Source organism: Cetorhinus maximus, chromosome 9, assembly GCF_964194155.1.
Source record: "Cetorhinus maximus chromosome 9, sCetMax3.hap1.1, whole genome shotgun sequence".
Classification (NCBI taxonomy): Eukaryota; Metazoa; Chordata; class Chondrichthyes; order Lamniformes; family Cetorhinidae; genus Cetorhinus; species Cetorhinus maximus.
The window spans coordinates 106088934-106114297 of record NC_135887.1 but is presented as its reverse complement, the minus strand read 5'-3'; the positions used below and the strand labels follow the sequence as shown (position 1 = coordinate 106114297).

General features: G+C 45.8%; 1 protein-coding gene across 2 annotated transcripts in view; it reads right to left on the bottom strand.

Annotated features, from left to right (window-relative positions):
* The window catches only part of LOC144684882 (ethanolamine kinase 1), a 479036-nt gene that overhangs the window by 76134 nt on the left and 377538 nt on the right, over positions 1–25364 (bottom strand). For both annotated transcript variants that reach the window (XM_078549246.1, XM_078549247.1), the window contains one exon: positions 859–932. In XM_078549246.1, the coding sequence (XP_078405372.1) occupies positions 859–932 (74 nt within the window). The remainder of the gene's footprint in view (positions 1–858; positions 933–25364) is intronic.

Here is a 25364-nt window from a genome sequence, read left to right as displayed (position 1 = left end):
ACAGTAATTCGGTTTATGGAGATCATATGGCAATGAAACAGAGCTTGAAAGACAGAACTCCAAGAACCATATTTGATGAATTTCCTATGATTTGAGTCTGGGTTTATTCTTTCCTGTTGTGGAACAGACACCCTACAGCACACGCGCCGAACTTGGATGAGCGACAGTAAGAGCCAATTAAACTACAATATAAGCACTGTTTTCGCACATCTCATATTGCATTTCCTATCAGGAAAAAGACCCTGTAAATGATCCAAATGTGGGCAGGAAACCACACAGAGTGAAGGTTGCCTTTGTCATTAACAATTAATGTAACCACCAAAGTTGGAAAGAACTACTGGAACTGAACTGTGCGTTGAGTGGCTAAGTTAGAAAAGGATGAGTTATGAGCAGGACAAAACATGAAGTATACTGCAAAAAATAAATTAAATCGTTCAATTGGAATGATAAGTTTTTTGTTGCATTTTTAATCAGAGCACAGAAATATTCAAATCGCATTTTAAAAGTTTTCAAATGTACACCGAGAAAGGAGGTTTGAGTGCAGAGAGAGAAACACACAACAGTATTTCAATCTTTTGATTGATTTGTCCTAATCGGTATAGATGCCAGTTTTCATTAATGTGACCAAAATGTCATCAAGTAGTTTAAAGTGCTTTAATGCTGTTTTATCGTTTACATTTTTGAAACAGGGTGGAAATGAATCCCATCTGTGGGTTACAAAACATTAAAGAAAACATGACAGACTATTTAGACGTAGTGCTTCCAATTGCATTAGAGTTCACATTGTCAGCAACAATGAGCCAGACACAGGCTAGATTTTGTTTTCTTTCACTTTGTCTGAAAAAGCAGGGCACTTACCTCAGGAAATCAAAATCAATGGTGGAATATCTTGCCTGGAGAACTGCCCAGAGGCCCCAGGAAAAGTGTGAAGCCTAAACAGAGAAGAAAATAATTCAGGCAAAAAAAAAGTTTCAAAAAAGTAGTGACCAGTATTACACTACTGGTTTAAAAAAACAAAGGTGCACCTTTAAATCAAAACTGCACCAGCAAAATATTTCTCTTTAGATATTGCACTGGATCTTGGTCAGCTACTGAAATGCAACTGCAAGGAGGAATTGTGTACCTTAGAAAAAGATGAAACTCCTGACTTGGCAAAATATTTACTGTCACCTTACTGTAATCCCAGACATTATTACACACAAATTATTATTACATTATTACACCCCACAAATTTAACTCCTACTTCAAAAAATGGTGACACTCCTAGTTATCAGAGCTACCATTACTGGCTCAAATATATTTGAAGCAAAAGGCTAACAAGATAGGTATGTAAATAAACCTGGATTCCTACCCATCGAGAAATGGAGGTAATGACTGTAAAGTACTTACTTTTATTTGCATATGCAGGCATTTTACCAATTACAAACACTCACCATAAACTGTGAGAATTTCTAATGAGTTACCCATACTAACCAGAGATGTAAATAAAGAATGAAAAACAGAGTATGGTAGTATAATTGTTATGTTATGTAATCCAAAAGCCTGCATGAACAATCCAGATAATATGAATTTTAAACACACAATGGTAATTTAAGAATCTGAATTCAGTTTTGTTTTAAATCTAAAAATACAAGGCTGATGTCAGTGCAAGTGACTGTGAAGTTGTTGGATTGTCTTAAATGTCCAACTGGTTCACTAATGCCCTTTGGGGAAGGCGACCCGTTGTTCTTATCTGATCTGACCTACATGTGATTCCAGTCCCATACCAATGTGGTTTACTCTTAACTGCCCTCTGAAATGGTCTGGAGATTGCAGCAGTTCAAGAAGAAGGGAAAACAGGCATTAAGTACTAGCCTTGCCATTGATGCTTACATCTAAGAATAAAATAAATAGACTTGCATTTCTATTGTGCCTTTCACAACCTCAACTCATCCCAAAGTGCTTCCACAAATGAAGCATTTTTGAAATGTAGTCACTATTGTAATGCAGCCAATTTGCACACAGCGAGCTCCCAAAAACAGCAGTGTGATAATAACCAGGTAATCTGTATTTGTGATGTTGATTGAGGGATAAATATTGGCCTGGATACCAAGGAAAACTCCACTGATCTTCTTTGAAATAATGGGCCGTAATTTCCTCAGAATAGCAATCAGTGTCGGACTGTCACTCCGTGCCCACTTACCTACACCAAATTTCTTCCGTGCCTGTCTCGTTTGACCTTCCAACTCAGGCTGGGCAAGATCCAAGCAGCACAGCTGCCTCCAGTCCAATGTCACAGTCCAGCACCACTGAATTGAAGGAGGACATTCCCCCTTTTTTATGGCACTAGCTGCTGCAAAGCAGGTAAGTTTAAATGTCCCATTGAAATTGACAGGCCAAGGAGAAGGTAAGTGTCTAAGGTAAGTGAAAAGCATTTGAGGGGTAGGGGTGTTCGGAAGTAGGGTGGAGATGGGCGGAGGGGATCGGATATTGGAGGATGCTGTGGGGGGGAGTTGGACATCAGGATGGGGTGCAGCGTGCAGGACATTCGGGGGGGGGATGGGTTGGGACATCGGTGGTGGTGGGGGGGTGGTGGGGGGGGGATCGGACATCCGGAGGGGGTGCAGCAGGCTGGGCATTCATGGGGGTGGGGGCAGGGGAGGGGGTCAGACATTGGGAGGGGGTACATTGGGCCGGACATTCGTGGGGGTGGGGGTTCAGACATTGGGAGGGCTGGGGGATCGGACATCGAGAGGAGGGTTGGGGGGTCGGACATCGAGAGGAGGGTTGGGGGGTCGGACATTGGGAGGGGGTGAGGGGGCCGGACATTTGGGGGGGGGGCCTGGGGGTGTCAGACATCGGTGGGGAGGATGGGGGGTGGTCATGGAACAGACAGAAGGGCTGGGTGTGTTGGACATCAGGAGGGGGTGGAGCGGGCTGGACATTCAGGGGGTTAGGGGTCTGGGGGGTTCGGACATCGGGAGGGGGTGGGGGTGGGGTCAGATGAGTCCCGTGCGGGTGGGGGGAAACCCATGGAGGTTTGGTGGGTGGGGAATACCGTGGAAGGGGTGGTTAGTCAGGTGTGGCGGAGTCCCCTGGGGGGTTGGGGCTGTGGGAGGGTGTCCCGTGGGGGGATCATTTTGAGTCTTTACAATAGTAACCCAGAAGTTAGAAGAGGTTTTAATTCTTCTAACTTTTTCTGGGTAGCTACTGGTGTAACCCTGGCAGAACCATCCAAAGTTTGCGATTTAAACCACATTTACGGAAGGTTCCAAACGCAGTGCAATTGTCCAGAGGAAGCGTGCACTTCTGGGCAATTGCCATGCAAACCCTTACCTGGGAACTTCCCAGAGGAATTCCCCAGTGCATCTTTGGGGTACTCCCCAAATCCAGCGCTGGGGAGCTCGGAGGTTATGGCCCACTATCTCAGTTTGACATCTCATCCAAAAGGTAACACCTCCAGCAGTGCAGCACTCCCTCAGCACTGTACTGGAGTATTGGCCTTGATTTTGTGTTTAAGTCATTAGGGTGGGACTTGAACCCACAAATTTGTGACTCAAAGGCAAGTGTTCTACCAAGCGAACCATAACTGACACCTGAAGATAAAACAAAAACAAAAATACCTGGAAAAACTCAAGGTACAGATAGCTCACCCTCCACAGATGCTTTCTACCCTTAATGTCACCATTAGCACATATCATAGCTAATGTCATCACCGTCAACACCTCTTTGTCCTTTTGTCCATGACATCTTTTGGCAATCTCCACCTATCACTGGCCCTCTATCCAGCTCTACCTGTCCCACCCCCGCCTTCAACCAGCTTATATTTCACCTCTTTTCTAGTTTTCCTTAGTTCTGATGAAGAGTCATTCGGACTCGAAATGTTAACTGTATTCCTCTCCGTAGATGCTGTCAGACCTGCTGAGTTTTTCCAGGTATTTTTGTTTTTGTTTTGGATTTACAGCATCCACAGTTTTTTTTGCTTTTACCTGAATATAAAAGTTGATCAGTGAAACAACAAAGCTTCAGAAAATAATAACTAGCAAGTGAAGAAATTGGGCAAAGCTGGAATGACAAGGGTCACATTCTATACCAATTACCTGTTACCCCTCACTATAGTGCTTGCTCCAAGTAGATGAAGACCAATAAGATAAAAGCAAAATACTGCGGATGCTGGAAATCTGAAACAAAAACAAAAACTTCTGGAAGAAGAGTCATTTGGACTCGAAACATTAACTCTGTCTTTCTCTCCACAGATGCTGTCAGACCTGCTGAGTTTTTCCAGCAGTTTTTGTTTTTGTTTCAGATGAAGACCAATGATGGTTTTGTGGAGAGCAGATGAGTTAACTCCAGTTAAACACCATAGTTAATCATTGAAGACTGGTGACAAGAGCTTTGACAGAGGCAGGAACAGCTCGGTAAGAACATTTTTTAAAGGTTAATGCATTTTTTTGAACTGAAACATACATTTTTCAAAAATTGATCTATGATTGAAGCACTTCCAGAGTGCTTCATAAATTTGCCCTTCAGCAAAATAACGAAAAAGGCTTTATATTTTTACACTTCTTATAGTTTGTCTAAGGGGACGAAAGAAAAAATTTGATCTAAAACACATACAAGCTACAAATAGAACATACACATCTTATCCAGGATGTAGCAGCAGCAATAATAACAACTTGCATAAATATATATATATATTCACAAGAGCATTATCAAACAAAATTTGACACTAAATCACATAAAGAGGCACTAGGACAGGCAACCAAAAGTTTGGTCAAAGAAACAGGTTTTAGTTTTCTTTTTTCCAATGGGGAGGGTTGTGAAAGAACATTAAAGGAAAATTGCATGAGGAAATGTTTAGAGTGTTGATATGCACCCTATCTCTAACATCGAGCAATAGCTTCCTAATGTCATTTCTGGAAAGGTAATGATTTTATTTTTAAAAAGCCCATTGAAAGCATTGTTGATAAGCATGCTGACAGGGTCATTCATGAATTAAACAGATACACCAAAAAATCTCCTTATTCCCTCTCCTCATACCCTTTCCCTGGCAACAGTCTGAGATAGAGTCTGTTTGCAATCTTGGTGTCACATTTGACCCTTAGATGTGCTTCCAAACACATATGTGTGTTATCACTAGGCTGCCTATTTTCATCTCTGTAACATTGCCCGACTTCGCCCGACTCAACTCATCTGCTGCTGAAACCCTCATTCATGCCCTCATTACCTCTTGATTATTCCAATGTGTTCTTGGGTGGGCTTCCACATTCTCCATAAACTTAAGGTCATCCAAAACTCTGCTGTGCATGTCTTAGCGTGCACCAAATCCCAATTCCCTATTATCCCTGTGCTCACTGACCTACATTGGCTCCCAGTCAAGCAACACCGTGATTTTAAAGTTCTCATCCTTGTTTTCAAATCCCTACATGTTCTTGTGCCTCCCTATCTCTGTAACCTCCTCCAGCCCCACAACCCTCCCTATCTCTATAACCTCCTCCAGCCCCACAACCCTCCCTATCTCTGTAACCTCCTCCAGCCCCACAACCCTCCCTATCTCTGCAACCTCCTCCAGCCCCACAACCCCCCCATCTCTGCAACCTCCTCCAGCCCCACAACCCTCCCTATCTCTGTAACCTCCTCCAGCCCCACAACCCTCCCTATCTCTGTAACCTCCTCCAGCCCCACAACCCTCCCTATCTTTGCAACCTCCTCCAGCCCCACAAACCTCCCTATCTCTGTAACCTCCTCCAGCCCCGCAACCCTCCCTATCTCTGTAATCTCTTCCAGCCCCACAAACCTCCCTATCTCTGTAATCTCTTCCAGCCCCACAACCCTTTGGGCAGAATTTTACGCCCCACAGGCGGGCGCGCGCCCGACCAGATTGGGCGTGAAATAGCGTGCAATGACGTCAGGTGAGCATCCCAACGTCACTGCGCACTCGCTTGATATTTCGTTTGGCGGGTGCCGGAGCTACGCCTGTTATTAATTAAGAGGCCACTTAAGGCCACTAAAAAGCCAATTAATGACGATTTTTCATTGCCTGTGTGATTTTGTGCTTGTCGCACGGCCAAAATGGGCAGGTGGCCAGCTGACATTTTCAAAAACCTCATCCGTGGACGGGATAAAAGGGATGAGCAGCATCGCCAGTGTCAGTAGCGTGCAGTTTGGCACATAGTTTGCTGCTGGTGACTTACTGGTATTAGTCAGCTTCATCTCTGTTCAGGGCTTCATTCTTAACACTTCCAGGCTTCACTTCAGGGCTTCTTGGTGTCTCCAAGGACCCTGGAGGATCCAGACTATGTGGACTCCTCTAGGTATCAGACAGCCTTCCGGTAGCCTGGTAATGGGGATTGTGCTCTCCGCTGGTGGCACCTCCTCTGAGGAGGAAGAGAGGGGCAGAAGGGACAGGAGGCCAGGTGTCCCAATGCAGCTTCCAGGGGAGCGACCTGTGGAGGAGAGGTGCAGGCACTAGGGGCGCAGGGCCAGCAGGTAGTCTAAGGCGGAAGGGGCTGCAGAAGACACCACTTTCCTGCTGCTAGGGTTTACAGGCGGCAATGCAGCTACCTCAATATATGTCCGAGGAGAATTTCTCAGATGATTGGACCTGAGATCAGCTCCAACTGTGTGGGTGGACCCCATGCCAGTGGCTCTGAAGGTCACAGTGGCCCTCAACTTCTAAGCCTCTGGCTCTTTCCAGGGGTCAGTGGGGCATCTGTGTGTAGAATCCCAATCAGCTGTCCGCAGTTGCATCAAGCTGGTGACAGAAGCTCTGTTCAGGTGGGTACTGACCTTTACTCTTTACCATATGGACGAGAACAGCCAGGCTGAGTGAGCTGAGGCTTTGCAGCGATTGCTGGGTTCACCCGCATCCAGGGTGCAATAGGCTGCACACATGTGGCCGTCAAGGTGCCAGCAGGTCAGCCCGGTGCCTTCGTCAACAGGAAGGGCTTCCACTCCATGAACCTGCAGATAGTGTGTGACCATAGGATGCAGATTCTGCAAGTCTGTGCAAGGTACCCTGGCAGCTCCCATAATGCTTATATCCTGAGACACTCTGAGGTGCTGAGGCTCTCCAGTGTTCTAGCCCGAGTGGATGAATGGCTGCTGGGTGACAAGGACTATCCAGTGAAGAGGTGGCTCATGATGCCTCTCCGTCACTCAAGAACAGACACAGAGAAGTGTTACAATACGAGTCATACTTCCACAGCGGCAGTGATAGAGAGGATCATAGGTCCTCCCAAGATGTGCTTCTGATGCCTGGACCGTTCAGTGGGGTGCACTACAATATCCCCCGGAGCAGGTGTCACTGATAGTGGTTGCATGCTGCACTCTCTACAATCTGGCACTGGCAAGGGGGGACCCACTGGAGGAAGAGGACCTTGACGCAGCTCCACAAGCCACAGATGATGAGTCCTGTAATGAGTCAGAAGAGGAGCACAGTGAGGAGAACGCTGAGGGCGTGGAGCCAGACCTCAGTAACCTCCAGGGAGGCAGGGATAGCAGGAATGCCTTGATCCAACGCTCCTTCAGCTGGGATACCAAAGATCAGCTTCAACCACATGCCAGGGCTGCTGCCTCCATCCCAGATGTCTGAAATGACCCTTTCATTTGAACCTAAAGTCCACTCAGTGCCTGTGCAATAAAGTTTAGAGCCACTTACATCCAGCATTGTATACTGGTGTAGCCTGCACCAAGAAAATAAAAAAGTGAAGCATACTCAGTCCATTACCACAAAAACAAAATTTATCTCATTTTGACAATCGAAAAAAATTTACATAACCTTCTCTGGTCTTTATTCCCAGACTAGTAAAGATAAGCCAAACACAAATGAACAGAAAATCACCTGTGAACTGTCCTTCTGGTGCTCATGGTGCCTTTAACTTATGTTTCCAAATGCTACGTCTTGCTCCTTCCCCCTCACTGGCAGCGGCACTGGAGACAGCCTGCTGAATCTAGTGGCTTGATGGCCTTGGTGACCTTGGCGGTCGTCCTCTGGCCAGTGGAGCCCGTGCTGGCCCCGCCTGAGAGGGAGCAGTTAGTGCCAGAGCTGGCATCTCCCCAGTCATCGCAGCCTCATCAGATGTGACAGTCACTGGCAGAGGGGTAGAGGAGCTGCTGCCATCATCCAGAGCACCCTGAGAGGAGCCTGCTGAGATGACAAGCAGCTCGTGTGCCAATGTGAGGTCGCTCTGGACCTTCCTGCTCACCATTGATGAATGGGCACCTAGCTGGGATACTGCGTGCCTCATCCATCTCCCACACTGGCACTGATCACCTGAGGTCAGTGCCTGAGTGAGGGCTTGCAGGTCCGAGTGCAACCCCAGGAACCCCTGATTCTGTTCCTGGAGCTGCCTCTCCATGAAAGTCACCACTCTCTCAATGGAGGAGGCAGTGTGCTTGGCCATGAAGGTTAATGCAGTGTTCACACTCCAAATAGACTCCTCCACAAAGGAGGCCATGGCATGCAGATCCTCATGGATCTCCGCCAGATCCTCCTGCACATCTCGCTGGACACCCATTATCGGCTGCCTAATGGACGACTCCAGAGGCTCATCATCTGCCTTCGATTAAGCATCATCCTGGTCCCCAGCAATTCTCCAACTGCCGGCATCCTGGGCACTCTCTGCTTCCACCTGCACCTCAAGCGAGTGTGAAGTGCCCTCACCGCTGTGCACCGACATTCTAGCCGACGAACTAATGCCCACTGAGGTGCTGGTATCTGTGCTGTTGCCTGCTTCAGAGAGCAGGTGTGACTCAGGTGCAAGTGAAGCTCGGTGGTCCTCTGGCATCAGGGGTGGTCCTTTGGGTCCACAGAGCGATTGCGTGCTGGCAAACCTAAAAGGGAGAACAAGGACATGTCATTAGTTAAAGTCATCACACTGTCACTGTGCATGCCAGGCACGCGGGTCAGGCAATGAAGATCTGCATCATGGTGCCATCGTCTTTCAATGATCAATGGGGAATCCAGGTTCGAGGCTCACACCAATAAAGGGACTACACTAGAAAGGTTGTGCAATCTGAAGCTCTCGCCTCTCTTACCTTCATCTGGCACCTCCGCCTCTCCACGCCTGGTTGCATGGAGAGTGTGCCAGCTCTCGAGCTTGAGGGAGTCTCGCTTGAACCTGCTGAGTAGCAGGAGGTTGGGTGGGCTTCTGCCTGTACGTGATCTCTCTGCTTGGTTATGGCTTGTCTTCTCCTGAAAGAACAGAGGAGCATTGATTAATCCACTCTCTACCTGCAGCGCCATTGCAGCCTGGCCAACCCCAGCTGAGGAACACCTCACAGGGCACACCTGAGTTGTGGCCCTCGAGCCGCAAGCACTCAGTCCAAGCAGCCAGGGCTCACCCCCTTGGCCAGCTTCGGCATCATCGACAGTTGGCACTCCGACTTAGCACCCCTGAGGTCCATAGGGGGGTGGCGACCACACCTTAACACTTCTGCACACTGACCAATGCCAACACGGTACTCACCCTTCCTGAGCGCAGCTGGTCATTGAACTGCTTCTGGTACTGCACCCATGTGCGTCACACCATGTCACGGCTGCTCACCAGCGCTGCCACCTCCTCCCATGCCCTCTTTGTGAGGTGCGGTGGCCTCCTCCTCCCATCTCTTGGGGCAAGGGTACCCCTCCTGGTAGACACCTTCTCCAGCAGGATGGCGAGGCACTCATCCGAAAAGCGGGGGGCCGAGTGCCCACCCGACCTGCCCTCCCATCTGGCATCCCCAGGCGCACTCTACTCCATAACTTAAGTGTTGAAGGCGCAGAGGAGACGTTCTTCCTTGGCAGCCTTCCAGCGGCTGCCTGGGCCATTTTTAAACTGGCTGCAGGGTCGCCATTGAACCTGGCAGGCAACAGGCACCCGTCCTGCTAGGACCTTCCCGGCCAGTGACAAGCCGCGTTTCACGCTGGGCGGGCGGGCCTTAATTGGCTCTCGCCAGCGTGAAATCGCGGTGAGTGGCCGATTGCGGGCGACGGTCCATTTCCCGGCTGCTCCTGGACCTGCCCAACGCACCTGCCCGACGACCTCAAAATCCTGCCCTTTGAAATATCTGCCCTCCTCTAATTCTGGCCTCTTGGTCATCCCTGATTTTAATCATTCTACCACTGATGGCCTCACCTTCAGCTACCTCGGCCAGAAATTCTGGAATACCCTCGCTAAACCTTTCCACCTCTCTACCTTGATTTCCTCCTTTAAAAATCACCTTAAAACCTGCTGCTTTGATCAAGCTCTTGGTCATCTGACCTAATATCTCCTTCTGTGGCTTGATGTCACACATTGTTTTATAATGCTCTAGTGAGGAACGTTGGGACCTGTTATTACATTAAAGACATTATACAAATACAAGCTGTTGTTTTAATATCCCGTATTTGCTGCTGGTCAGATCAATTAGGCAGTGCAAAGTGCTACAATTGTCCTCAATGCCACTGGGCCAGAGGGGCTAAAATTCTAGAGGGTTCCTGTTCATTTAGTGCTGGGAAATGCTCAAGTGTGAACACCAGTTGAGGACAGGATTGGGTCTAGCTGTCAATTAGCCTGCTGACACTCTGCTGACTGTCCAGGATTACACTCTTGAGCAAGGTATGAGAGAGAGACCTCCACCACATGGAACTGTATTCATAATAGAATCAGTGCCTTCAGGAGTGGAGAAGAGAAAATGGGGCGAAAAATTGAGAAAGAAATACTATTGATTTTTTATTTGCCACAAAAAGTGATATGTTTTTGCATGGAAGTGTCAGGCAAACAAAATGAGAGAGAAAAAAAGCACCATGTTCTCTGTAATACTGAAGCAGTATTATTTTCAACTAGAATCTGAACTTAGTAACATATTAGCAATTACTGAATAGCTCAACCAAAGAATAAGAAATAAATGAAATAACAATGTTCACAATGTGGTTTTGGCTCATGCACTTGGTAAAAATAATTAGCTGAAAAGGAATATTGAAAACTAATTTTGGACAGAACAGCCAAAGCTTCTGATTGCACAGCTTGCTGAGAGTAAGGAAATGTCAGCAAAGTGATTGAAAATCAATTTTTGATCTGCAGATGGCACATAGGAACAGAAACAATGGGAGGATTTTCAAAATGGCAAGCTTAGAGGAGAGATATTTTTTAATTGTTTATTTTGGTATAAGGGCTGATTTTAACCCCCTCCTTCAGGCAGAAATTGGGCTGCAGAGGAATTAAATCATACCAGAGGACTTAGCACTTCTCTTCCTATTGACGGCTATGGTCAGCCAAAGCCACCGAATGTCCACCGTTCCTCTCTGAGATCCTTGAACCTGTCATCGCTTCCCAGCTCCATGCCCAATTCACCCTAAAGTTCCAATCAAAGCCTTTCAGTTTGGCATTCACCACACACTCAGAACAGAGACCATTCTGGCCAAAGTTACAAATGAAATCCTCTGTGACAGGGATGGCTATGGGCTTTCTGTTCTTTTCTCATGCAGACTCTGAAGGATTGGACTCAGTGATTTTGGACACCAGGGCCAGAATATTGCGCTCGTTGGGCAGGCGCACGCCAGACCCAAACGAGCATAAAATAACGTGCGATGACGTCAGGTGAGCGTGCGGACATCATCGCGCACTCGCGTGATATTCCGGTCGGCGGGTGCGCGCGCCCACCGACAATTAACAGGCCTATTAAGGCCATTAAAGATCTAATTAAATTAAACTTTTTGCTGCCCATCCAACCTTACGGTTGACGGGCAGGCAAAAAGGCCAAGCGGCCTTTGGATTTTTTGCGAAGCCTCAACCACGGGTGGGATGAGGTTTCGATCTGCCATTAAAAAGGAAATAAAAATTTTTCTAACATGTCCCTGCTCATGTGACACAGTCACACGAGGGGACATGTTATAAACATTTTTAAAATCTTTCTTTTTTATTTTCATAAATCTTCACCTCCCTGAGGCAGCTCCACGCTCACCCTCCTCCCACCCCCACCACACAGGCAGCGCTGAGCGCTGCAGCGCGCTTTTCACACTGGGCGGGCCTTAATTGGCCCGCCAGCATGAAATCACGATTGCAGGTGGTGGTCAGCTTCCCGACTGCTCCTGCTCCCCTCCGCTGAGCCTGCCCAACGAGGGCAAAATTCTGCCCCAGGTAATTAATCTCACAACAAGAAATTAGTTCCATAGTGTGAGACCCCCCAAAAAATTAACCACCCTCTCCACCCCCATTTAACCCCATCACGCCAGCAGATCAGACACAGAAGATATTAACCAGTTGTTAAACGATATCTATAAATCAAGTCCAAAGAGAAAAAAATAGGGTCAGTTGTTATTTTGCCAAGTGTGAATATTCACAGAGATTTACTTCTTTGTTTTGAAGTTGTCTGATTTGTGTGGCGTCCCTAATGCTGGGCCAGAAGCTCCAGGTTCAAGTCCCACTTCCGGACTTGATGACCATGGAGGCGCATTTATAACGTGGCCAAATAGGTCTTGTAAATCCTTCCAATATGCCTGATGGCAGGCAGCAGGAGCATGGAGTTTCCTGGTCAGCCATACTGAAGAAGGCAACAACAAACCACTGCAATAGCATAAAGTAAATAATAGCATAAATTACCATTGCCAAGCATAATTGTGGACCAATCCAAGTCCATGGTCGCCAACACCCCCTTAAGGCATGGTACTTGAAGGAGGATGAGGATAGTTTGTGTACCTGTAAGTAGTTCATTACACTACTACCACTTCTAATTTTTTTAATGTATTCATTTTTTGAACGTTCTCAGTGCATGATGGTGATGTTGTTAAACAAGTGATTTGGCCATCTTTTGTCAATCTCTCTTTACACGTTCCTTCCAATATATAACAGGTTTTGGTGAAGAGGATGGGATTGAAGTACAAAAATATTTGCATGAAACAGTATTAGAGACTGTGAAGAGCAAAATAAACTAGTTCCTAGTGAATTAGTTGCTGGGACAAATCTTGTCTGGTTTATGCAAGGCCTGAGCTTCAAACTGTCTCCTTATTGAATGGGATGCTGCATGGTTCTACTGTCCATCGATTAATTCATCTACTGACAAATATAACACATCACCCCAACCAGCCCACGCAGGGTGGGTGCAACAATAGTGTAGTCCAAATATAGTTGCCTAGTGCCAAGAATAGAGGTACAGTGGCTTTGGAGCTCCCTTCTTATAGGTTTGCTCTAACATGCTGAGGCTGTCTTAACTAGATTTATACTTAAGTTAGTTTGCTGCATTTGTAATCTGGCCTTTTTCACCTAGTCTCAAGAATGTTCCATTATCAAAAACAAAGATACCATACTTTGCAGACTATCTAATTACACATCCCCTTTCTGCATAACATCAACAGATAAAAGTAAAGATATTAGGTGAATACAAGACATGCAGCTAAACAATTAACAATACTGACAATCACATTTATAACAACAGGGTCATACATAGCATACATAACAATATAGCATTGTGCTGATGATGTAAGAAATTATTCCCATGACCCGTCCATCTCGTGGCAACCGGTGTTACAGGGAATCTCAGGAGAATCGTGGTGGATGAGGGAGTCATGTGTTTCCCTTGCACACATGTCAATGGCAGTGGCCATTGGTCCCACAGGTATATAGCTGTGAAATATCATGGTCAATTGGCTCTTCAACAAGCTCAGTTGACTACCTGCCATCAGCCTGTGCGGTCCCACTCCCGCTGCCCAACCACCCCTTGGAAAATTGGCCAGTGGCAGGAAGACATCGGGGATTTTTAAAAATTCATTTACAGGATGTGGGCTTCGCTGGCTAGGCCAGCATTTATTGCCCATCCCTAATGGCTCTTAAGAAGGTGATGGTGAGCTGCCTTCTTGAACCGCAGCAGTCTATGTGGTGTAGGTACACCCACAGTGTTGTTAGCTAGTTACAGGATTTTGACCAGCGACAGTGAAGAAACGGTGATGTATTTCCAAGTCAGGATGGTGAGTGACATGTAGGGGAGTTGCCTGCACTGGCTGCATGGGACATTGCTGGAGTTCAGCTCTTGAGGTGAGGTGAGAGTGAATACCCTTGGCTCCAATGCATTCCCGCACCATTGTACCACCACCTCTCTCCAACCTCCCATCCAGCTTCCAAACCTGTCACTATGGGGCCTGTAAAATTCTGCCAACTGTGATAGACTAAGTATCGGACGCGATTAGCTGCTATTTTCTACATCCACTACAGACGCCATCTCATTTAGATACACACATACAAAATGTTTACAGAAATGCAATAAGTAAGGCAAATATTATTAAAGTAGGAAATATCACAACTATTTGCTCATGCAATAATGTGATTCATATCAAAATGTTGCTTGGAAACATAGACCCAGATCTTCTAGTCTCCGGATTGGCTGAGACTAGACCTATGACCCAAGTTGCACATTGGGACCCCGGGGAAGTCCTAGCAGGCTGACACTTTGGAAATTACCTGGAAGTCTGAACTTCCGACAGGCAATTCCCCTGCTCCCGGGACCCTCTGAAAAACTCTTCATCTCTGAGTCGGACACTTCGGACAGTTCTGCAGTACTTACCTGGATAGTTACCCAGGCTAAGTTAGAACGAAAAATCCTAGTCTTGCTTTTGGGTAACCATACAACTGACACTCCAATCGCCCACACTGACCTCCCGATTCCCCCCTTGATCCCACGACTAACCCCCCACCAACCCAACCTGCCCAACTACTCCTCCCAACCTGAACTGACTGCCCCCGCAACATGACCAGACTAGCCCCCACCACCCGACTATCCCTCAACCCGATCTGACTAGTCCCTGGCCTGACTACTCATCCACTCTCCCACCTATTCAACCCACCCGCCTACCAAACTACCCACCTTCCATTCTACTACCTCACTCACATGCCACCTTACCACCTCACTTGTCACCCTATTCACCTGCCACTCTGCCACCTCACCAATCTGCTACCCTATCCACTTATCTCACCCACCTTCCCATTCACTCATTCATTCACTCACCCATTCACTAACATTCATCCATTCCCCATTCACTGATTTAAACTCATCTTACACTAGTTGGACCCTGCTGATTCTTTTCGCTGCCCTCTGTGTGGATTCCTGTGCTGAGGGAGTTACTTTGCATCGTGGACCCAAAGTCTGGCCTTTTCAGATATCCAGGTAAGTGCGTAGTTTTCTGTCTGTTTAGTGTCGGATGCAGTGGTTCCAACATTATTGGAAGATTTTGTTTGTTTGAACATTTGCACAGCTGTTTTACTTCCTTACCATCACTGTACAGAACGCATTATCCCTTTAAAATGCTGTGCAATTGCTTTGCTGTCAAAAATGTAATACCAAGTATATACGATTTTGAATTCTCCATGTGCAACACTTGGGACCTTTTTATCATTCCAGTCACTTTGCTTTGTGGTCGAGGCTATTTCACCAGCAGGACTGCCATATTCCAAATACTGACTCTGTAGCACATAAACATCTTGATCTTTCTTCCTCTTGCGTTCAATACACATTTCTATAGACAGATGCAAGTATAAGATCAAAGAAGTTTAATTGGGTTCCCAAGTGATAAATTTTAAAAGAACGTTCCTTCGTAACCAGACTTCCAGATACTGTAAACACAACTAGGGCTGTTTGAAAACAAGTTTTGAGCATAATGTATCAGTTTCGGTCTCATTGCGGGAAATGCCGAATTTGTACTCTAGAACTTCAATGTATTTAAATCAAAGTGACTCAATCACTGGCAAAAGCAGTAGAGGCTGAGATAATTAAATCCTTTAAAAATATAAATAAGGTTGGTGTTTATGACCATTGGGATAGTCCGAGATGATGGAGTAATCCATGGGACAGGAGGAGAATGTTGTCAGAGATTAGTGGCAGTGATGTAAAAATAAATGGGTATTCAAGGGCATCATTTGGCTGTCAAACAGTATTCCTGCAGAATTTTTCCTTTAGAGAACAAATGGGTGGAGATAGAATCCCTAAAATAATAGAATGTGGTCTCTGAAAGGTGGAGGCTTGGTGGGTTGAATAGCCATTATTTTTAATGTATTTATATCAGAAGGTCTGTCGTTTAATGCCGAGCACTAACATCAAACAGACTCCATGCTCTGCGGACACAGAACTCACACAGAATCAATACATTGTAACCACTGCACCATGTCCAGGAAATGGCATGTCCAGGATTAGTTAACGAATTTGGGTTGCACTGCAGAAAAACATTTAAAAAACATCTTTTCAAAGATTCAACTATCCTGCATAGTCTCTTAAGGGGCGATGGGGGGAGTTGGAAATTGTACTTTCTACTGCGAATCGGGAGGAATGTCCTTCCATTGGATCGTGGAAGGGTCTTTGCTGCATGCTGCTATATTCAGGATTTCAAGTTTATTTCTTATTATTACATTCATCTGAAATTATGAAAGGATCTGGTATCAGAAAACCAGCAAAACAGACATTAGGGGTGGAATTTTCTCATCCTGCCTGTGGTCGATTTCATGGCAGGCGGGAAAGGAGAATCTGGAGACAGGCAAAAAAATCAGACTCTTGCTGGCTTGAAAACAGTTTGTAGTTCTCCTGACAATCCTTTAAAGGCGGCTCAGGTATCCCGCTGACTAGTGACGTGAACGCCATTTGCATTCATTACCATCTCATGAATGCTCATTAAATATGCTTCTCGCCAGAATTAGGTGGTGCCTTCCAACCTTGTGTCATACCAGCAGGCATTCACACAGGTCTGAAACACATTCGAAAATGAATGGTGTGCAGTGGTCAAGACGTCACTTCGTTCGCAAATTTGAGGCGTGTGCAACATTCATAGCCTGTCTGGGACAGCGCTGTGCTGGTCTTGTTGCGATACCAGTAGAATGCCACACTGCTGGGGGTGTAGGTTGGTTTGCTCCCGGTGGGTGCCTCTGTAGTCCAGGAGGACACCACTGTGCAGCGGCACTGAGGCAGGGCTGTACACTCAAACAGAGAAAAGCATTGACACTGGGTGTTGGGAGGAGGGGAGTGGGAATTGGGGGGGGGGGGGAGCAAAGGAGGATCGACGCACGGAGGGCAAAGTAGCAGGAAGGCATTGGAAGAGGGTGGGGGGTTAACAGATACACAGGGTGCAAAGGCGCAGGAAGACGTTGGAAGCAGGTAGAGGGGTGACCATAGGTTGGAAAGCTGGAGCCCAACAAGGGGTACTGAAACGCAGACACACAAGGGGTTGGTGGGATACCACATGATTGAATGGGAGGGAACGTACGCAGACTCCGGAATGGGAAGGAGGGGTGGTGTGTTAGTGGCACAAGAGGGGTGGGTTGCAAAGAGATTCATGGAGGAGGGGGTGAGGGGTTGGGGTCGGGGGTAGAGAGACAGTGTAGTGATCAGTCATGAGGGCATTGGGGAACTCATTGCAAGTCAAAGTCCACTGCCCGGGACTCACAGTCAGGAGTGAGAGAGTAGAGACAGTCCTGGGGTGCAGTGGGCCATGCTACAGGGCTATGCATGGCATGCACAACGTGCTCGCGCTCCAGAGTGGGGCAAGGACTGTGTGCTCAATTGGGGTAAGTCACAGCTTGGTGTGCAGGGCGTTTTCACAGCCGGTGTCCATGGCTTGTCTGGTTCTGTACTCGGCATGGTTGGGGGAGGCATCTGCTGACTGCAGATGGGGGAAATGTAACAAGGGGGTGGGACAGTGTGGGGTATTTGAAGATCTCTTGAGGCTGGTCTCCTCTGAATGTGACCATGCCTCTAGATGGGAGGAGTAGTGTCAAAAGACAAGACCTGGATGAGAGGATGATATCCCCAACCATGTTCTCATCTCACTGGCTGCTGCAGTTTCCCATTAATGTGGCGACGACTGCATCAAGTTAGTTGACACAGCGTTCTCGCTGTTGTGTTGACTTTCACTTCCCAGAGCGAGCGCATACAGGGTGCACCACTGACCTTCTTAGGGATCATGGCCTAGTGAATCATGAGGCTAGAAGGTGCAAGTCTGAATACTGAACTAGCTCTCAATGTGACTGGTTAGACATCCCTTTCAATGCCATGGAATGGCATTAAGGGACAGCAGGAATGCGGCCATCTCTCTTTGTCTTCACTTTACTCCTCCTGGAACCTGGCAGCAATTAAATTGGCGCGAGCACGTCTTTTGCGTGGAGCTTCCTCGATTGCATTGCCCTGTGGAAGCTGGCCCTCATATCCCTCTTCAGGTTCCTGGCCCTCCTGCCCTTCATCCTCCAAGGAGCTCTCATCCTCCTCCATTTCTCCCTCTGGTGAGAGATCACCCCTTTGAAGTGCCAGGTTGTGAAGGACGCAACACAGTGCAATAGTGCGGGACACCCTATCCAGAGGGTACTGTAGAGCCCCACCTGAGTGGTCTAAACATCAGAAGTGCATCTTCAGGAGAGGTGAGGCTGGTTTGCTTCTTTGAGCCATCCCTGGGGTATGGGACATCTCTATGTTGCCATACTCCTCTTTTCAAGGACTGACGGCTGTCATTGCAGAAGCGGGTGCAACCTTCTTCTTTTTGTTGACAGCCATCTCTGGGGGTTTCCGAAAAACGCTCGGCTGAAGAGAGTGAGATGTGTGTACTCGGGTGGCTTTTAAACATGGCGCCCAGACCTTCAGCCCTATTAGGTTATGGCGGGGCGGGCGAACCAGTTCCCAATCCGCCATGTGATTCCGAGAGATACTCACCTGTGCATAATTAATGATCTTCCGAGCGCAAAATCAGGCGCGATTTCCTGCCATTCCGGCCTGCGGGAAACGCACCACGGAACCCGCCCATTTAGCTTCAAAATGGAAAATTCCGCCCCAGGGATATGCATAGAATCAAGTGTGTTCACCTATCCAGTGTCACTGGAATAGACAAAAACAATAATGTCTTCATCGTAATCAGATTAGTACATTTACCCACGAATGCATGAGTAATAACCAGAACAGTCATACGTTAGGATTACGTTATAAAGTAGTATATGTGCATACTTCAATATAGAATGCTGAACATCCCAAATTTTTCATAATTTTGAGTATGGTAATGGATTTCTTTTAAAAAACAATGTTATGCTTGACACAACAAAGTTGTTTTTTTTCTCTGCAGCACAGGTAGGAGAACTGATTGGGGGGGGGAAGCACAGGCATGGGGAGAGGTGGAAATGGGTCATCCTTCAATGCATAAAAACTTTGAGGGGATAGAAAAGAGTCAGGGTCGATTTACTGACCCAGACCGAGGAGACAGCATGACTGACGCAAGAGCCCCGATGATCGATAGAAATTGTCCGCTCACTCATGGTGACCTTATGGTGCTGGTTATGCCACCACAGGCAATTCATCCGCATGGGAGAAACCAATTTCGGCCATCAGGTAAGTTTCACGTTGGGAACAATCCCATCTCCTCCTGGCTCCAAAGGAAAATGTTTTCCTTGAAAAGAATTTTCAAAAGCTTACCTTTGATGAGCGGCTGCTGAAGAATTGCAAGTGTGGCAGGTCCAACACCTGTAACTAATGTCTTCCCCTTAATATCCTTAAATTAAATTCACTCCCAATCTAGGCATCTCCACTTAAGCTTTGCTTTCATGTTATTTTAGACCTTCAAACTGAATCAGAACTTATTGCAGCTTTTTAACTTTTTATTTCAGAACAATATTGTTGCAAATCAACTTCTCTGAGTATTACAGATTTTATTTCAAAATGCATCTCAAAAAAACGAATCTTTCCTTGGAACGTTGTTTTGAAATCTACAATAATTTTTGTGCTTTACAACATAAAATGCTCGGGATGCAGTCAGTCAGCCAGTGACTTAAAGAAAAAGAGCGCTTGACATTTTGGGTGGGATCCTTCACCCGAACTCACATATTCAAAGCATTAAATTAACTTTCTTTTTTCAAACACTGACCAACCTGGTATGCAACGCCAGCACTTTCTATTGTAATTGCTAATTTCCAGCCACTGTGGTTTGCATTTTCCTTCTTTGCTTTACACACAGACTTGGCCAAATCTGATTTTTCTTTTGTGTCTCAGTTAAGTTGCACTAGCTTTTTGTCTAAATGCAAGCACTGTATGGTGTCACACGGGCTGGGCCTAACTTTCAAGCAAAAAAAGCAACGGGTCGTCTGCTAATGGCCACAACCAAGAGAATTCCTGTATGTTGAGTTTTAGAGAGCTTTGAATGTGCTGCCATTGTGTTTATCAGGAGACCACAGGAATCCACCTCCAAAATGAACAAGGAAATAAACTGGCTAACAACACTATAACTGAAAACATACTTAACACCACTGAATCTTCCATATAATGAAAAATTGCATGACTATACCCAAAACAATCTTCAGCCAAATTATAATGGTACATATTTCGCATGCTACAAAAACAGATCACACAAATTCTGTAGTGTGGGTATCTAAATAAAGGACTGAAAATTGCATTTTTTTGGCATGATACAAACTTGTCACCAGAGAGTAAGTAAAGGTTAATCTGTTCAAAGTATTTAATTCCTCCCACAGACAGTATGTTCTGCACTTATTCAAGAACCAGTAAGAGTTTAGGGCTGTGTTTATCTTGTTCTTTTTCAAAAAAATAAATTGAATTCTGAGTGCCTGATAGCTATGAATCTGCTGTTAATGCTATTAAGTCCATTTTCTGTAATCCAAAAGCAGAATAGATCATGACTGGGTCCATGAATCTGCTGGACATGGGCTATAGAAAACGGATTGTATGGACAGTATAGACGGTGAGGCCAGCTCCTGGGCCTGAATCTTGCATTCTGAGTTCGGGCATGCGCCTGACCCGAACGCATGTGAAATTGCGCGAAAAGACATCATGCGTGCGTCCCGATGTCATCACGCATGTGTGCAATATTCAGGTCAGCGGGTGCGAGCGGGAGTCATAGCAGGGCCTGCCAACAATTAAAGGGCCAATTAAGGTCATTAAAAAGTCTATTGATCGTGATCTTACATTGCCCGTGTGACTTTCAGCTCGTTGCATAGGCAAAACACGTGGGCGGAATTCACGTTTTAATCATTTCCTCATCCACGGGTGGGATAAAAGGCCCCCAGAGCAGCAGCACTTTCTCTGTCATTTTCAGTTCTTTGCTGTGTAAGTGCAGAGTTGTCCCAGAGTTTCTTGGCATCTCATTTGATTGTCGAGCCTGCCTTTCAGCATCTCAGGTCCTCATCTTCCCTGGAAGATTCCCCTGAGTATTGCAGCACAATGCTCCTTCATTTTCAAGGCACTGGATACATTGACAGCAATAATGTCATATGTGGAGACTCCATGCCGGTGGCTTTGAAGGTCACAATGACCCTCAACTTCTCTGCCTCCAGTTCTTTTCAGGGCTCAGGGGGAATCTGTGCGGCTGTTGTAAGGGTGGCCGAATTGCTACTATTGATGACAGAGTTGATCTGCAGACACTTCTTGGGTGGAAACATTAAGTTTATTTACAATATACTCAGCAGCAACTACACGTGTGCTTTCAACTCCAACTCTATATCTACACTAACTGCTGAGGTAGCCCGCGCTGCTCTCTTATTGGTTACTACAGATCATGTGATCTTCCCTAACAAGCATTATTCTTACAAGGTACATTACACACTAAACAAAACCATAATTACTACATTCCTCCCCCTATAACTTGGCTATACATATTGTATTTACAAGTACAATTTTTTCAAAGCAACATCATATTTACACTGGGTGAGGGATTTACAAGTTCAGTCTTTCGGGTGGTTTCCTGATACGTGTGGAATGTCACAGCTCCACAACTTCAGATTCTTTGTCAGGATCTTCCTTTTCTGGAGTTGCCTGAACATCAGGTGCTTCAGTGGGCACTTGCAGTTCTGTATCCTCAACACTTAGAGGAGCATCAGACATGCCAGTCCTGGGTTGAGTATCCTCAACAGGAAACGCAGACCTGGTCATGATCACTGATTGAACCAAATCTTGGTGATTTGTCTTTCTCTTCCTTAATAGGTCCACATGTTTATGGAGGATCCAGCCTTCCACCTCCACATGGTAAGATAGAGGTCCAGTCACCGCACTTATTTCACCCGGTAACCACTTTGGTCCTTCCTCGAAGTTCTTCACGTATATCGTCTCTCCCATTGTAAATTTCCTCTCGCAACTATGCCAATTGTGTCTAGTTTTCTGGCTTCCCTTTCCACCTTCCCCCCTAAATTTGGTATTATTAAGCTCAATCTCGTCCTGAGACGGCCTTTCAACAATAACTCTGCTGGTGTGACACCTGTTGTTGTGTGAGGGGTAGTCCTGTAATGAAAAAGAAAGTATGCTAGCTTGGTTGCCAAGGAATTGCCAGTTAGCTTTTCCATATCTGCCTTGAACATGAGTGATACCGAGCTGATGAACCGATGAAACTCAGCACTCGTAAATACCGTACTGTTATTGGAAACGACTACTTCTGGTTGTCTATGCATGGCAAAACTTTGACGTAGTTTCTCAATTGTAGCAGCCGACGTTTGGTGACTTCACCTTATATACGTCAAACCATTTTGAATGGGCATCGACAATGACTGGAAACATTATTCCCAGAAAAGGTCCAACGTAGTCAATGTGTAACCGCACCCAGGGTCTACCTGACTACTCCCAAGTAACTTTTGCAGTTGCTGACATTGCACACAATGCTTTACTAAACTCTCTATTTTGCCATCCATCCCAGGCCACCATAGGTAGCTGCGTGCTATGGTCTTCATTTGAGAAATTCCTGGATGGGCACTGTGTAGTTCAATTGAAAGTGGCTTCCTTCCCACAATAATATGGCATCCTAGCTGGTTATTTCATGTCTTCTGTTGAAATACGGTCTCATTTTATCAAATATGGGGCTCCTGTGACCAACCGTGCAGCACTTGCTCTCATACTTGAGACAGGGCTGGGTCCCGACTTGTCCAGTCTTTGATGTGACAAGCACAAACCGACGAGGAATCTAAGAAGTTTAACAATAAACCAAGTTCCTGTGGAACTGGGACGTGTTCATCATTTTCTTGTGAAAGCAAACGACTAAGGGCATCGGTGCTTGTGATTTGATTGTCAGGCCTATGTATGAAAGTGTACTTGTATGCTGCCAGAATTAAAGTCCTATTAGTATTTCTGTATCTTCTTTCTAGCACAGACTTTAATCTTGGCCTTCTTTTTGACTTCACTATTGGCCAGACTTCTCTCAGATGCCAGTTCAACTTGTCTGAGCTCAGTGGCTGAGTCTCCCAAAGTTTCATTAACAGTCTGCTTCTTGGAAAATTCTGTGACTTATGCTTCCAAAGCCTCTTTGGCTTCATTTAGCTGATTCTTTAGCTCTTCTGTCTCTTTTTTGTATTTGTTTGCTGCCTCTTAGAAAATTGAGCATTGTTGTGTCTTCTCTGCCAACTCATTCTTCAGTTTGTTCAGAGAGGTGCTGAATTCTTTCTGTTTCTCTTCATACTTTTCCAGAGGTACAAACTTTGACCTGAGGGAATCTTGTATTGTGTGAAGGTCTTTCAGCAATTTTTTTTTTCCCTGCGAAGGTTGTTCACCTCGACTAGAATTCTGTCACCAAGCAGGGTCTCTTCGAGTTTCTTCTGCTGTTCTTCCAGGTTTTGGCTTAAGACAGCCTGCATTTCTTCAGGTTGTTGAGTCCTTACGCATTCCTTTTTCAAAACAGGAACACTTCCAACTTCCTTTTGGAGTCTTCATGGCCAGTCAAGGTTGATTTCCCTTTACCAATTTCACCCTAGAAGTCTTGGTCCTCTGCCTCTCAATACACTGGTAGCTTTGCCAATTGGCTTCCATAATGGACAGTTACTCTGCTTATGCCTTTTACCTGAATGTCTTCACCCGTATGTTTTTAGCTTGGCAGCTGTTTCTTCTAAACTTAATTGATGTTCACCATTATTCAGATATCTGAAGGTATGTTCCCCAATTACTGTAGTGGAAGCTCCAGTGTCCACTTCCATTCTAACAGGTTTGCCATTTACTTTCACTGTGACAAATATTGGTTCTGTCCTTCCAAGTTTTAGATTAAACGATAAGTAAATGTCTGAATTTGTTGTTTCAGGCTCTTCTTCATTGTAGATTTCATTGGGCTTCTTCTTTTGTTTACAAGCCTGCTTGAATCTTTCCTTGCACTGCCTCATTGTACGTCCATTTCTGTGACAATAGTAGCATTTGCTTTTTTTAAACTGCCAATCGCTAAAAGACTGCTTGTTTCCACCTCTATTAAAATTACTCTTCGATTTCACTGCTAAGCTATTTTTCTTTATTCTTCAGCTAGCGGGGAATGTTTCCCGCTTCTCGGCAGAGTCTTGCATTTTCGCACCCTCTTCAGCTGGGGTTTCCTGCCTGATGTGGAGGTCGGCGCCATTTTGTGCACCCTGAATTGCTTTTGAATTTCTTTCCATGGCCAGTGCTATCTCTAGCACCTTCTTGAAATCCAAATTCACTTTGGGCAATAATCTTTTCTGAATAGAGTCCTCATTCACACTACACACTAAATGATGTCTGAGCACGTCGTTTAGAGTCGTACCGAACTCACAATGTTCCGTTAGCTGCTTCAAATTTGCCACGTAGCATGCACTTGTCTTACCTGGGACTGTATTTCGCAAATTAAACCTGAACATCTGCTTGTGACTGAGGGTTTTGCTTGAAAATGACCCTTCACAAGGTCCACAAATTCATCGGAAATTTTTGAATCTGGGGCACTGGGTGCCATCAAACTCCAAATTGAATTGTAGGTTTTGGTCCCACAAGTACTTAAGAGGATCGCTTGCCTCTTCTCTTCCTCCATAATCTCATTCACTTGAATAAAGAACGTGAGCTGTTCTATGTAATGAGACAAATCATCTGTGGCTGGTTCAAAATGATCAATTCTCCCAAATTATTGCATTTTGAGAGGGGATAACTTCTTCAGTTCTAATGGAGCTTGCTATGTACAATCACTGGGCGAAGTACAGTGCCGATTTCTTTTTAACTTGATTTCTTCTGTTCAATCCAGTTTTATCATTGTCCCCAGTTTGTTGTAAGGATGGCCAAGTTGCTACTATTGATGATGGAGTTGAGCTGCAGACACTTCTTGGGTGGAAACATTAAGTTTATTTGCAACATACTCAGCAGCCACTACACGTGTGCTTTCAACTCCAATTCTATTCTCCTATTAGTTACAACAGATCGTGTGACCTTCCCTAACAAATATTATTCTTAAAGGTACATTACACACTAAACAAAGCCATAATTACTATAGAGCCATTTCTCAATCAGCTGCACACAGTTGCGTCAAACTCGTGACTGATGCTATCTTTAGACCCGTCTGCATATTCATCCACTTCTGGACAGATGAGGTGAGCCAGGCGGATAGATCACAAGGCTTCGCTGTGATAGCTGGGTTCCCCCGTGTCCAGAGTGTAATAGGTTGCACTCACGCAGCCATAAAGGCGCCAGCAGGTGAGTCGGCAGCTTTCGTAAACAGAAAG